The following is a 15,483-nucleotide window of genomic DNA, read 5'->3' as shown; positions in this document are numbered from 1 at the left end:
TGCCGTTCAGCTTGAAAGCTACTATAAATTATATATTACAGAATAAATACTGCCTTGTTCAGTTGGTTGGTTACCCCACCTCCCTTGATAGTAAGAATATCCCAGTCTCTTAAATTTATAGACGAAAAGTATTAGTTTCTAAATAGGTCTTTAAAAAGCAACAGTAAAAAATACTCTTCTCACTTGAAAGAAAAAAATCCAAAAGGCTGTGCTCATATAATTTAAGACATCAAGGAAATGTAAATTAAGATTTTGTTTCTATTTTCTGTCTGAACTTTAACTTCCAACAGTTCTCTTCACAGGCTTTCAAACCCACCTTGGAAAAGAAAAAAATAGGAAAAATTGTCCTTATGAAATTCACAAAAACACTTCATAGTTTCAGCTTCAGTTACTAAATCCTGGGTATTTTTCTATGTTGCCATTGTACCTGAAAACTAATTCATATCAGAGAGTATGAAAAGAAAAAAGATCCATTCTACTCTTCAGATGGGTGATTACTAACTGCTGCTGGTGATGCTATTTTCTCTTGAATTGAACCATTACAGGTATTTCAGATTAGCAGCATGTAACCTGCAGATCTGTACCACATGCTAGTGGTATACAATTCACTAGAAAAAGAACCCCCTGCATAAACAAAAACACATTAAAAATTGTATAGTCTCTAAAATCACTTATTTCTAGGACAATAATTATTTTTCATGTGCTATACACCTATTAGATATGGGAGTATTGACTGAAGAACTTATTTGTGGTTATTACTGAATAAAAACTTAAAGGTTTAATGTAATTAGAAAAATACCCCTTTTAGAATGCACATATTCATAAAGGAAACATCAATGAGATTAATAAACAAACTGAACCCCACCTATGGCTGATTACTGCTGCGATTACCCAGTTTCCTTCTATTTCCACTAGCATTCTCAGAAAGCAGAACATTCAAAGCGAAAATAATCATTAATTTACTCATTCAGTCTTTAACCATTTAATGAGCAGCTTCTACACGCCAGGCACTTTTTGCTAGGTGCTGAGGACAGAAAATACATGAGCTAAAAGCCCATCCTTAAAGGTGGTTCTGGGCTGAACTGTGTCCCCCCAAGATTCATGTGCTGAAGTTCTAAATTCCCAGTACCTCAAAACATGACCGTACTTGGAGACAGGGCCTTAAAAGAGAGAAAGCAGTTAAAATGAGGTCATTAGGGAGTGGTCCCCTATGACTGGTATCCTTATAAGAAGAGATGAGGACACAAACATACAGAGGGAAGATCATGTGATGTCACAGGGGGAAGATGGCCAACTACAAGTCAAGGAGAGAGGACTCAGAAGAAACCTGCTCTGCCTTGATCTTTGACTTCTAACCTCCAGAATTGGGAGAAAATAAATTTCTCTTGTTTAAGCCACCCAGTCTGTGGCAGACCTTTGTTACAGCTGCCCCAGCAAACTAATACCACAGCTCACGCCCCATCAAAGGAGACTGATATATAACTATAAACTCTGTGAAAGGCAGCTAACTTTGAGATATGTACAAAATGTAAAAAAAAAAATACACACTCTAGCATAAATTGGCTATCCTGGATGTTCTGGTTTTTAGGACCTTATTCTAGGGGAAAGAATATCGTAACAGAGCATTGTTACCATTTCCAAGAGACATTAAATAGACTCTAACACATGTTATTTCACTTTATGCCCACATAAATCTTACAGTAATTTTGAGTGTCCCCATCTTAAAGATGGAGAAAGTCAGTTTTAAAAAGGTAATCAACTTGTCCAGACCACCAAATTAACAACTGAAAAAGCCACAATTCAAAGCCAGGTCCCCTCAGTTTGACATTCTACAGCCTACATCTGCCTTTCAAACAAAACCCCAAGAAGGTACTAAGTCAAGCAGATCACAGCATGAAGTTTTAGAACAGAGTCTTCTCTCTGTGCACTGCCTAATTTGCAGGTGTGCACGAATGTCTGAATAGCATGCTAGGTAGTGGAGTAGTCTTTTAAGTCTGCAACCTTACTAGCTGGAAAAACTCTGGAAGGGCCTCTCAAAGTTACAGCAAAACCATAAGCATGCTTCTGATAATATACAGAACAAACCTGTATATTATCAGTGGTAATGATTTCAATTTTTCTGATTTTTTTCCTACTCATTTTATGCCAACTCATTCAGGTTCCTCTAGTTCCATCCTCATGGCTTACTATACAAAGACATGTGCAACAGGACAAAAAGTATGGACGTGCACTGCGCCCTACCAGAAGCCAACGGGGAATTGTGAAGGAGCCAGCACAGGGCATGTTTACTTTAGAAAAAAATGAAAGGGAAGAGCAAACCACAGTAATAAAAACACACCTACCTGTTTCTTCATCTATTTTGAAAACACCAACACCAGAACCATCTCGAATGGAATAGTGGATCTCCCCATCTCTTCCTGTGTCCTCATCATGAGCTGATACCTTCATCACTGATGAACCAACAGGGACATTTTCTTTCACTACACCCTTTTCCACAAAGCTAGGAAACACTGGTGGGTGTAAGTTCTCATTCACATCGATGACTTCAACTTCAATGTAGCAAGTGGAAGACAGAGAAATGGGCTTCCCTTTGTCTTTGGCCCTCACAGTGAGATTATACACTTGCTTCTTCTCAAAGTCCAACTGCTGTACGATTCTAACTGCTCCACTGAGCTTATCCACATCAAAGTTTCCTTCTCCGTGGTCCATAAGACTGTATCTCACCTGACTAGACTGACTTAAATCAGGATCATAGGTCTCTAACCACATGATTATGGTTCCTTCTGGAAGGTCCTCTCGAACTTTCACACGGTAATTAGGGGGAATAAACTTGGGTGGGTTGTCATTAACATCCTCTAATGACACCTTCAGAAGCACCGTGGAAAGCAGCTGCGGTTCTTCTCTGGCTTGATCCCTGGCTTCAATCTTTACGTAATGCACGTGCTGTTCTTCACGATCCAAGGGGTTCACGATTTTAACCACTCCAGTCATGCTGTCAATTGAAAATTTATCTGTGTCTGTAAGAATAGAGTATGTCACATGTCCATTGGGCCCCAGATCTTTATCTGTGGCTTCAACCTGGATGATTTCACTATTTATCTCTTTGTCTTCACTCACTTCAACGAAATAGTTCTCCTGTAAAAACTCAGGTGGGTTATCATTGGCATCCAGAACTCTGATCTCCAGAAGACGCCAAGCAGCCTTCTGTGGCAGACCGAGGTCAGACACCGTAACATTCAGGGTATATCTGTCTGTTGTTTCACGGTCAAGCGGAGATAAAATTTTGAGCATTCCTGTTTCCATGTCAATAATGAAGCAACTATCCTCATTTCCTCCAGAAATAGCATAGACCAGTTTTCCGTTGAAGCCAGTGTCCAGGTCAGTAGCATTCATGAAAATTATGCTGGAACCCACAGGATGATTTTCCTTCACCTCAATACCAGCTGGAAGAGTACTTCTAAACTGTGGTGTGTGAGCATTGACAGAGTGAGAATCAAAGAAGACATCCTCAACCTCTCCCTGACTGTGTAACTTATTGGCCTGCAGGAGTTTCTCTGCCAGCATCCTGGCCACACCAGTCTCCTCGCAGTGCAAGTTTACTGGCTTGCGAAGGGCAGCCACAGTTATGTTGATATATAATGGTGTGGCAAAATTCTCTCCATCTGTAGCTGTAATTCTCAGACTGTGAAATGACACCTTTGCCCCTAAACCATTCATGAGCGACTGCTTTAATGACAATACCCCGGAGCTGGGGTTTAAGCTGAACAAATCCAGTTCATTCCCAGCTTCAGTCTGATACCGCACCAACTGCAGTTCATCCGCGTCAATGGCAGAAACAGTGGTTATCTGCTCCCCTACACCTAGGTCCCTGGGAATTGTTCCTTCACAGTTTATCTTCTCAAACAGGGGTGTGTTGTCATTCAAGTTATTGAGAGTGAGGGTAGCAAGGATTTCAACCTCCCGGCGGTATGGCAAGCCCCAGTCTGATGCCCGAATCCTTAGAGTATAAACCCGTGGCATCAGCTCGTAGTCCAAGTTCTCTGAAGTACTCACAGCACCGGTGAAATGGTTAATCACAAACGGCACGTGATTCAAATTTGCAATGCTGTAAGTCACATACCCGTTCTCACCCTCATCAGGGTCCACAGCACTCACACTCATCACCGTAGTACCAATGGGCACGTTCTCGTCAAAAGATGCTTTGTAGGCTGTCTGGGTAAATTCAGGGGGATGGCTATTTGCACTCAAGACTTTAACCAAGACTTTGGTCGAGGCTTTTCTGTCACTTGTTGTTACTTCAAGTTCAAAATGGGAGGCTTGCTGTCTTTTAATTGGTTCTAAAATGGAAATGAGACCAGTGTTGTGATTTAAACTGAATTTAGCTTTTCCAGGTGTACTTTTAAAAACATACTTCAAATGAGAATAGCTAGGTGTGGCTTTCACCATGACCACGGGTGTGCTGGGAGGAGCAAATTCACTTATTTCTGCTCTGTAAACCTCCTTTTCAAACTTGACTGGCCCAGCTTTGAACCGTGGTGAAGTCACCTGAATTACTTTTACAGAAGAGAACTGGGGAGGACTTCCTTTATCTTTCGCCTGTAGTGTCAGGTTGTAGCCGAAAGGATGACTGTCCCAATCAATGTCACCGACTGCTTTGAGTTTATACTCTTTGCTCCCTGGAGAGGCCCTCACTGTTCTAAACTGCTGAAGGAGGTCTCCTGCCACAATGCTTAAAGAAGCGACTTCCCCATTGGCACCCTGATCGCAGTCATCCACGGTTATGATGGCATACGTTGGGTCCTTCTCCAATTCCGATGGTGATAACGTCACTGCTGTTATCACAGGAGCACACTCGTTGGCCTGCTCTACGTGAACTGTCAGCTTAGCCATGCTGCTGATACCACTGCTCCCGTACAATTTCATGCCACGGTCCACAGCAAGAATTTCCATCTCATAGAACTTGGTCTCTGTGTAGTCAAGTCTACCAGTTAAAACTATGGTGCCACTGGTGGGGTGGATAGCAAACATGTCTGTTCGATCTTTAAAACTGTAGTAAAATTCTCCATTGGTGCCTATGTCTGCATCCGTGGCACTGACTCTTGCAATACTGGTCCTCAGGGCTGTGTTTTCAGGTAAAGAAACACTGTACGAGGTGGGTGAGAATAATGGCCTCAAGTCATTTGTATCCAGCACTTGTACCCTGACCTTTGTTCGTGCTTCCACATTAGTATTTTTTTCAACTGCTTTGACTATCAATGTGTAATGGTCTTTCACTTCTCTATTAAGAATAGCTGTATTTCCTCCTTTGGTCCTTATTCTCAGAAAGCAAAAGTCTCCAAGAATGTACTCTTCAGCTTTGAATAGGTTTTCATTGTCTCCTGAGACAATTTTGTACCTTAACTCCCACAATGGATTTGTAATGTAAATACCCATCTTTACGGGATGCCCAACATAGGTCTTCGCTGCAGAATTTTCATGCACTGTGACATTGTACTGGAAATGTGTGAACTGTACAGGAGTTTGTTCAAGTGCTTGGCTTCCATCACTGTCTCCAAAATGCTGGAGGAGGAGCAAAAGCAGAAGCGAGGCCAAATGCCTCCCCATCGCTTAACTCCCAGGAACCTGCAACAGAAGAAAATAAGAATCATTGCTTCAGGGAAATAAAACAAACAAAAAGTGTACTTTTTTTTAAGGTTTTAGACCTTTTTTTTTTTTTTTTTTTTGCGGTACGCGGGCCTCTCACTGCTGTGGCCTCTCCCATTGCGGAGCACAGGCTCCGGACGCGCAGGCTCAGCGGCCATGGCTCATGGGCCCAGCCGATCCACGGCATGTGGGATCTTCCCGGACCGGGGCACGAACCTGTGTCCCCTGCATCGGCACGCGGACTCTCAACCACTGTGCCACCAGGGAAGCCCAGACCTCACATTTTAATAAAGTATTTTCCATCTATACAGAATATGAATAAATGCAATAGTTTTCCAATATAAGTATCAATACTGCTAATATTTCTAGAATTACTAAGTTTAAGAACAATTTTTTTATTTTAATGACTCAAAGAATCCTAAAGAGCATCAGATGAAGGTCTTCCAGCTGCAACAACTACACTGTATTCCTGCACTTCAATCTTCAAGGCAAGTATAAGCCACTGCTAAAAAAGGGAGTGAACATTGTTTCCATTTACTTGTATATAATAAATGAAGTGCTCAAAAGCTCACAGACTTGATGCTACTACAGTATCCTGAGCATGGGACGCTTCGGACAGCTAACAACCAAAAAAACTCTCAACAGTGGTTTTATATAACCTCCCATAATGATAGCTTGTAATCTCATCTAGAAATTTATCCTGAAATTATATTATTTCTTTATAAGAATGATTAAGTTGACTCCCTACATAATATAAGGGTTTACTGTCTCATTTAGCACTGTATTAACTATTTAAAATAAATGTATCACCAAGTTTAATACTGAAGTCATTTCTGAACCAACAATCTGAGCCCCAAACAGTCAGTTTACAAAAGGCAAGAGCTTGATGTCAAACAGAACTTGCCCTCCCTAAACCAGGGACACAAATCTTGGCAACATCACTGCTGCATCACCACTGCTGCCAACAGCCAGTGCACAGAGGGTCGGCACAAAGCTAAATCATCTAAGCAAACATGCGTAGAGGGGCCCAATCAACGCAGCAAGGTGGAAGGCACTGCAGGGAGGTCCAAGGGTGAGGTGGGCGGAAAGAGGACATGTGAGAAAGGGGTACCCTGAACCAGTGGGAAGGCAGGCAGTTCACTGGGCTGAGGCCTGGCGGGGGAGGACAATCGCTTTCAGAGCAGCTGTTCCCCTAAATGCCAACGTAATTCACCTCGTAAATGAACGGAGCTTCACAAACGTCCAAGAATGGTCAGAAGAGGACAGCGCTGCAGCCCTGGCAAAGGACCCCTCAGATGAATATTCGGGAAACGGGACTGCTCCCCAAGGTAAGAGAAACAGCAGACTGAAGGGCTGGCCAAACAGCCAGGGGAAATTAGCATGGCAACTTTAATTTACAGTATCTTAACTCAGCCAACTGCCAACTTTGCCCCATTAATCATTTCATTAAGGAAAAAAAGAAAAAACCTGATATGCTGAAGGCAATGAGAAGCTTAATTGGTACTGAATCCTGTCCAAGTCGGGCACCCTAACTTGTGCTTTAGCAACCATGATTTCTCAGCAGATAAAGTCAGAAAATGAGACAGAATTTTTGGCCTCTAGAACAACAATTAAGATTTAAACAGAATAAGAAGACAATCTTCTCCCAAAACTATCTCTTAATTTGGTCAACAGTTTTAATACTCAGGGAAATTTGAGGATTATGTAACAAACCGATAATTTTATCAAAACAAGTGAAAACTCTGATTCATGACTGAATTCAACCTACAGGTATTAAGAACCTGCTAGCAGACAGACTGTGCTAGGTACATGGAGTTAAAGACTATTTTAAAAGGCAAAGATCCTGGTACTGAAGCATTTACAAACCAGGGATAAAACGTAAAGAAAATGTCTTAAAGAAGCATTGAAAAGATGATGTTGCACAAGCACTTTCTGTTTTAGGATACATAATGTTACTAGTATCCAGTTTACAACAAAGTATTAAACCAGGATTCTATTGCAAGCAATTAAAATATTTTTGCTTAATTCTACATGTAAAATATTATGCAGTAATTAAAAAAATAAGACAGCACTCTATACACTGACATGTAAAGATGTCCAGATACATTAAGTGGAAAAACTAAACTGATCCCATTTATGTTTGCAAAAAGGGAGGGGAGATAAATTATATGCATAGTTCATGGATGTGCTTAAAAATGAACCAAAAAATTCTGGACAGATAAGAAGTAAACTGTTAATGGTGGTAACTTCTGAAGGACAGGCAGCTGGGGGAATGTTCACATTTTCACTTTTCTCTACTATTTGAATTTTTAGTATATATATATATATATATATATATATATATGTTATCTTTATCATTAATTCACTTCTTTGGTCATTTGATTCATTCATCACCCATTTAATGAGAGCCTACCACAAGTCAGGAACAGTTCTACATGCTGGGAATACAAAAGTGAACCAAACTACTAACAAATCCTCATGGAAGATACATTTCCTGGTGAGAGACGAGGAAACAAAGAGTCTATCAGATGCTGATGATTAGTGCTAAGGAGAAAAATAAAGCAGAAAGAAATGGAGACTGCAGCCAGAAACATGGAGGGAAAGAGAGGCCCCGAAAAAGGACAAGAGTTTCTCAACGTCAAAACTATTGACATTTGGGGCAGATGATTCTTGGCCGGGGGACGGGGTGTGTAGGCTGGAGAGCTGTCCTAGGCATCATTTAGTATTATTCCTGGTCTCCACCCAACTAAAGGCCTGCAGCCTCTCTTCCCCCCAACCCCAACTAAAAATGTCTCCAGACAGTACAAATGGCCCCTGAAGCTCAGTCATCTCCAGTAGAGAAGTACTAGTTAGAGGCGCCACAAGGAGAAAGACCGTGGTGGCCTGGCACAGTGGGTGAGCGGAGAGCAATAAAGGAGATCCTTTTTTAGATAAGCTTTTCATTTTAAAATTATTCTAGAGTTTCAGAAAAATTACAAAGACAGTTTCCTCTACTGTTAACATCTCACCTTACTATGGTACAGTTGTCACAACTAATGAAATAATATAGATACACTGTAATTCACTAAGTCCCAATGCCCTTTTCCCGTCCCAGGATACTAGCCAAGACAACCGCATTACATTCAGTCATCGTATTCTCTTAGGCTCCTCTGGACTGTAACAGTTTCTCTGATTTGTCTTGTTTTCAATAACCCTGACAGTTTTGAGAAGTACTGGTCAGGTATTTTGCAGAACGTCCCTCCACTGGAATTTGTCTGATGTTTTTCCGCATGATTAGACTGGGGCTATGCGTTGAGGGGAGGAAGAGAACGGGGTAAAGTGCCATTTTCATCACATCACATCGATGCTGATGCTGACCCTGTTCACTGGGTTGAAGCAGCGCTTGTCGGGTTTCTCCGCAGCGGGGCACTTGCTGCCCCCTTCCCCTACTGTGCCCTTTGGAAGGAAGTCGCTACGTGCAGTCCACACTTAGGGGTGGAGAGTTATGTTATATAAATCATTTAGAGTTCTTCTGTAAGGGAGATTTGTCTATTCTCTCCTAATGTCTTTATCATTTGTTTTCATCAGTATGGCCTCATGGATGAAGGGTGAAGGACGTCGGATGTTCCTACAAATAAAACAAGAACAGGGGAGTGACATGCTTGAACCTAAAGTGAAAGAGCTGCTCTGGTACCGGGGTGGACAAGAGAAGGGAGGGCAGCCAGGGCAAAAGCTGGAGGGAGACCAGTTAGAAGGTACTGCAACAGCACGGGTGAGAGACTGCGGTGGGTCAGCCTCAATGGTCCTGGTGGGGGTGGGGAGAAGGGTGACATTTTGGATCTACTCCAGGACCAGCTGATGAACTGGAGGGCAGAGGCGGAAGGAGAGAAAGAGAGAGGCATCATAGAAGATTCCAGAGGTCACGTGCTGAGCAAGAACTGAGCGGTCAGGTACAAGAGAGGGAAGCCTGCACTGAGGGAGGAACGGATTTTAGGGAGTACGATCGAGGGTTCAGCTTTAGACATGTTAAGGTAGAAATGCCAAGTAATGACTTCAAGCGAGCAGTTAGATGTGTGGGAAAGGTTCACCATGGAGTGAGAAACTTGAGAGTTGTGAGAATATGGAAGACACTACATTTAAAACCACAGAACTAAATGATCACCCACAGAGAGAGCACAGAGACAAGAAACAAAAACCAAGGACAGAGACGTGCTACTCCCCAAGATCTAGAAGACAGAAGACGAGAGGAACCAGCAAGGGAGACAAAGCAGCCACTGGGGCAGAAGCAAGAAACAGTGGTGTGACAATGACAATGGTAAGCAAACCAATCTTTCTGAACATTTGAAGCCTAACATGAGACCTTGAAAATGACCCTAAATTAATACTGGCTGGTGCCATGCTACTCCCACCACCGCTGGTGCCCTGGGCATGCCCTTCACCCCCAGGGCACAAGGGGAAGGCTCAACATGCCAAACCACTGCAGCTGTTCCCTCCCCACGGCATCTCGAGGATCCCTCAGCAGCACCTGCAGCCTTTGCCACCACCGACTTCTCTCTCACAGCTGGATTCCCAAACACCTGGCTCACCCTTCACAACTCACCCACCACGCACGGTTCTTCTCACGGGACACATCACAGCTGGAATAAACTTTTTCGACCACATTCATAACTGAGACCTCTTAAAACCCTGAATTTACTCTGCAAACTTGGCTAACAGAATGCCGTTGTAATTAAATTATTAAATGCAAGTCTTTTGATCAGAAAAAAATTCCACTTTCTAGGAGATCCTGTTAACCTTACAGTAATTTACCCGAGAACTGTGAACTCACGTTTCACCTTAAAATGCCAGAAAAATTATGGCTGTTACTCTATGCAAAACAAACAGTAAAGCAGGGGAAACACACACACACACACACACAAACACACACACACACACACACAAATCCTAAAAAGGTACTAATACCATTTCATCTAAAAAAGTACATTATTACCTAGTGCTCACGCTTATGAAAATTAAACTCTAAAAACCATTTTACCCAAAGGCTACACTTTGATATTTAGAAGGTGATCACACTACTTGAACTTACAGTAATCCAGGATTTCTTCTGTGCATTTTCCAAAGTGAAAACAAAGAATGTTTACTTAGTTCAGCCTTTAGGGAAAAAGGGCCTCAGGTCCAAAGCTTAAATATCTTTAGTACAGATTTCTGAAACTCCATAAATAAGAGAGAAAGATCATTTTTCTGGTAGAAGTCAGATATTAATATGCTCATGTTTCTTCATTTGCGAGACTTTCATGTAAAGTGTTCCAATCTGTGACCGCACAGGCTTCACACAACAGAACACAGCCCCGTGCTGAGAACACAGCTGCATAAGTTCAAACATTTAGATCTAAAGCTGAAGGTTCGGATGTTTCAGATGCTTGAGACAGGGCGTTAGGTGGGACACTGCGTTACACAATGCATACATTCTGTTAAATGTATGTTTATTATTTAGAGTCGCCACTCTTACACACGCCATTAGTCATTCCAGCTCTCTATCCAAGAGGGAAACAGTATCAGACTCTCCATGCCACATATGATAATAAAAATACACAAAAATATTCAAGTATTTTGTATTTTCCCTCACCATACTCCAATTTTGTATCCACATCAGTGAGAGCGTCACTAGAATTGAACTTATTACTGAAATTTAGAGCTTAATGTTCGGTTTGAATAGCGTCACATTTTAAAAGTACTTTCTAGAGATGTCTAAATCGTGAGGGAGATGACTATGTTTCCAAAGAGAATTGTCACAAAGTTGTTAAAAGACAATATGAAATGTAAATGGCTCCTGCTTTTTAAAAATATTGTATATTAAATAAACATTTAATGACCTCTAAAATCACTTAACAGGAGTCAAAAAAGAGTACTGTGTCTGTCTTAGAAAGTCTACTTGTTACTCAGCTATAACCAATTCACAGCTTCCAGGTGACATTTACAACAGAAAAAACCCCTGCATTTTTCTAATAAATTGTAATAGCCATAGACAGTACTTTTAAAAGCTTTCATTCTTAACACTGAAAAATTAATGGGTAGATCTTGTTTATTTCTGGGTACATACTAAATCTCTTTAAGCCATCTTAATACATTTTTTCAGTAAAAATGGGGGTGGGTGGCACTATGAACCCAGAATTGAACAGCAGGCTCAGGCTTGGTATATATATCACTTAACTGCTTCTGCTAACTCTGTATGTTGTTAGCTTTGATTGGAGCTGCAGTAAGTCTGATTACCCCAGCAATGACTTAATTTAAATACTGCCTTCAAATGATCAACAACTGATTCCAATTTAACTGAGAACAGTCTTCAAGCTATTCATACTGACAGTACACACTGCAAATCCCTCTCCTCGGTACATAATTCTTTTCCAGAACCTAAAAGCTTCAGCATTAACATGATTTAATCAATTCGAAATAATTTTTTGGAAGTTTTCTTGCCCTTAAGTTAAACAGACTTCCTAATTTTTAAATAGCCTCCGTATAAACTCTAGTATGTAATTTACCTACTCAATGAATCTATAAAACTTGCCTGTGGGTAGTTTGAAGAGGACTGTTTCTAGTTGTTGTTTTATTGTGACATAAAAGACAAGACCAACAAACTAGGGCTGTGTGTACATTTCTGGCTAGACTAGGCATCCCTGTGCTAGTCTCTCCTCTTTCAGCGCTCCAAAACATGACCACTCTCCGTTATTACCCATCCCGCCAACCACTTTCTCCTCACCCACACTCCAGGGCAAACTTTGCCCACAGAGAAGCTCAATAAACAGACTGTTTACCCTCTTGTGATATAAGAGCATTTCACCTAATATATTTTTCTCTGCAAACAGAAATCATTTAAATGATGTTTTGGCAGTCATTAATACTGGCCACTCTTCCACTCCCAAAGTAGTACAGTTTTCATTACGGATCAAATTATGATGCTCCCTTTTGTATTTAGGTATAAACCTCGGCCTTTCACTAAATACGGGATCAGGAAAGTGAACGTTCCATGTATAGTAAGTAGGTGGAAGTCGTGGTAGAGACTCCCCCCACTTCCTCTCCTGAAAATGTTCTCTTCCCCTCCTCTCTCTTCCTCCCACATCTCCGAGGAGATGCGAACCACCCAAGCCACAAATAAAGACATCCTTGATGCCATAAAACTGTGCCTCTCCTGCAGCTCTTCCCTAAATTGTCCCTCACACTCAAGTGCCCCGCCGCTGCCGCTGCCTTCAGCAGTCCACAAATACACACAGGTTCTTTCCCACTGAAAATAGCTTTCATTCAAACCTGCACTTCCTTCAAGCCAACAGCCTATTTCTCACCTTCTTATGTTTGCAAAGAGTAGTTTCTCAGTGCTACCTTGACTTCCTTAGAACTCCCTCCACTAAAGACATTGTTGTTTCTACCCTCAACTGTTCCACGTGACCTCAGAGCCACCCAGGCAACAGAAGCAGCTTCTTCTGGTGTCAAAGGCTAACGTCAAAATTAATGCCCTTTTCTCAGTACTCATCCTCCCTGACAATCTCCGATTTGACACTACTCACCCTCCTCCCCCGTATGTGTCCTTCATACTGTCACAAACTGCCTAAAACAAAGAGGTGATCCATACAGAACGCGTAAAGGATGGACAGCACTAAACTTTCCTGATTCTCTCCAATACCCTTTTATAAGCTACACCAACCCTTTCACTTTTCAGTTCGTCACTACAAATTTCTTTCAACTCTTTTCACACACACACATATTGTTACCCTTAAAGACATCATCCCCTCTGCCCTTATCATAAAGGATCACCGCAGAAGCCTGCATTCCACCCTAACCTCCAACAAGTGCCATGGAACAACTTCCCCCACCCCGGGGATACCTTCAGACTTAAGTTATACAGTGTCTTCAGCCACTTCCCACTGCAAAATAATAGCTATTCCACTGAAAATAGAGTAATTTCCTACGTCCTTGAAGAGTTTCACCACTTTCCAAATCACCAAGTTTGCAATCTAAGAAATCAAATTAAAAAAAGCAGCTGAAGTCATAAAACCTGTGATCTAGCCCAGGCTTTGTCACTAATCATCTGTGTGACTTCAAGGGAGTTAATTAATCCTTGGATTCCATTTCTTTATTTGAAAAACTAGAGACTGGACTAAAATCTTTACAGCTTTCTACCCTCCACAGGTACACATTCTTTCCCCACCTCCTTTTTGTCTCTTTGTACACACACACACACTCCAGAAATTCAGGATTTCTATGACTTTTTATCTTAACTGTCAAACCTCCATATCTTAAGTCATCTAGACTTGACATTTTTTTATTTCTCAATTTCTCAAAACTGTGCTTCTTCCATTTCTGCTGCTGCCACTTGGTTCATATTTGTATTTGTTCAGGCACAGCATGTGAACCGCCTTTTGGTATTCCTGCTTTCTTGCCCCCATACTATTTAGCCCACATACTGCAATGAAATTAGTCTCATTAAAACTTCTTTGTAATGTCACTCCATAGTTTGAAATATTCAGTGTTTCCCCTTATCCTTCGGATTAAGTACATCCTTCTTAATCTTGTATTAAAGATCTCTGACAATCTGACCTCTACCTACTTTCCCAATTTAATCTCCCATATTACTTGTTTCAAACCAAAAAGGTGTCCTTCCCACAGTCTTGAAACCACCAAGCTGTCCTGAGCCCATGACACCACCTAGTGGCGGAGGCTCTAAACTTGCAGCATCGCCGCCTTTCTCTTCGAAAAGACAACGCAAACATGGCAATTTTATTTTTTCCTGCCCTTTACTCATCACACACAGTTTCGTTATTTCCACCTTTCTCTTCAACATTTCTTTCTTTCCTCTCTTCTTAACCTCCATAAAAGTTATCTTCTCTATCTTTATAAGCCAAGGTGAGCCCAGGTCATAGATTTTCTGTTTTCCCTACGCAAAGAAAAAAAGGCAAGCCATAAGAAACGTGAAAGAAGGATTAAAGAAACACTGATGATAAACCAACCAACCCTTTTCCGAAAGATAACATGGTGTGCTCAGGTCTTTTTTCTCACCATTCATCAAACCACAAATCAAGTCACAACACCAAGGGTTTCTACAACTTGCTTTACGTGTATTTCCTCTCCGTGAATCACTGCCTCCTGATTCACACTTCCCCCAGACCTCACCCTATCCTAATATCCACCTAGCTCACTGAGGTGCTATGATGAACTACCCTGACCCAGATGGGTCTCTCTTACCACACTGGAGATAACTGTTTGTTTGTCCTTCTCCCCTGCTGGACTGTAAGCTTCTTGAGAGCAGGAACCCTGCTTTGTTCACCACTGTTTATTGCATCTGACCCAGTGTTTGGCACAGAGGAGATCCACAGTTGTTGGGTGCATGAATGGACAGATAGATGAGGATTAGCAATGGAGAACGGAAGGCAGGACTGATGGGTGGGAGGGGGTGGGGGATAAGGAGGGATAACATGGGAAAACAATACATCCATCGTTGTAAACCTAACAAAAAATCCAGGAGCAACCACTAGGCCAGTAACAACACTGCCGATGGGTGCCCTGCAGAAGGCTCTAATTTCCAGCAGCTCAAAAAGAGGTCATCAACCACCTCAAAATACTTCCAAAGTGGCTACAGGCGATGCCAGATCAGCGTCCCTACTACAGAGCTTACTATGAAGCATTATGCTTGAATATTCTACGAAGATAAGAATTAAATAATTACCGATTTTCCTAAGTGGTCTATAGAAGACATTTAATTATAGATTTATCTCCACATAAATAATAAACCTTTGGAATTAAGCAAGAATTTTGGCAATATATTTAAATCTGGGACTTAAGGAAAAGAAAGATCATTTTTAAAAAAAATTT

At 41.5% G+C, this 15,483-nt stretch overlaps 1 protein-coding gene across 3 annotated transcripts in view; it reads right to left on the bottom strand.

Annotated features, from left to right (window-relative positions):
* Positions 1-15,483, bottom strand: part of FAT1 (FAT atypical cadherin 1) — a 120,165-nt gene that overhangs the window by 99,005 nt on the left and 5,677 nt on the right. For all 3 annotated transcript variants that reach the window (XM_033400687.2, XM_033400688.2, XM_004277189.4), the window contains exon 2: positions 2,343-5,622. In XM_033400687.2, the coding sequence (XP_033256578.2) occupies positions 2,343-5,604 (3,262 nt within the window). In that variant the 5' untranslated portion in view covers positions 5,605-5,622. The remainder of the gene's footprint in view (positions 1-2,342; positions 5,623-15,483) is intronic.

This window comes from Orcinus orca, chromosome 21, assembly GCF_937001465.1.
Source record: "Orcinus orca chromosome 21, mOrcOrc1.1, whole genome shotgun sequence".
Taxonomy (NCBI): Eukaryota; Metazoa; Chordata; class Mammalia; order Artiodactyla; family Delphinidae; genus Orcinus; species Orcinus orca.
This window is presented reverse-complemented; position numbering and strand designations above follow the sequence as displayed.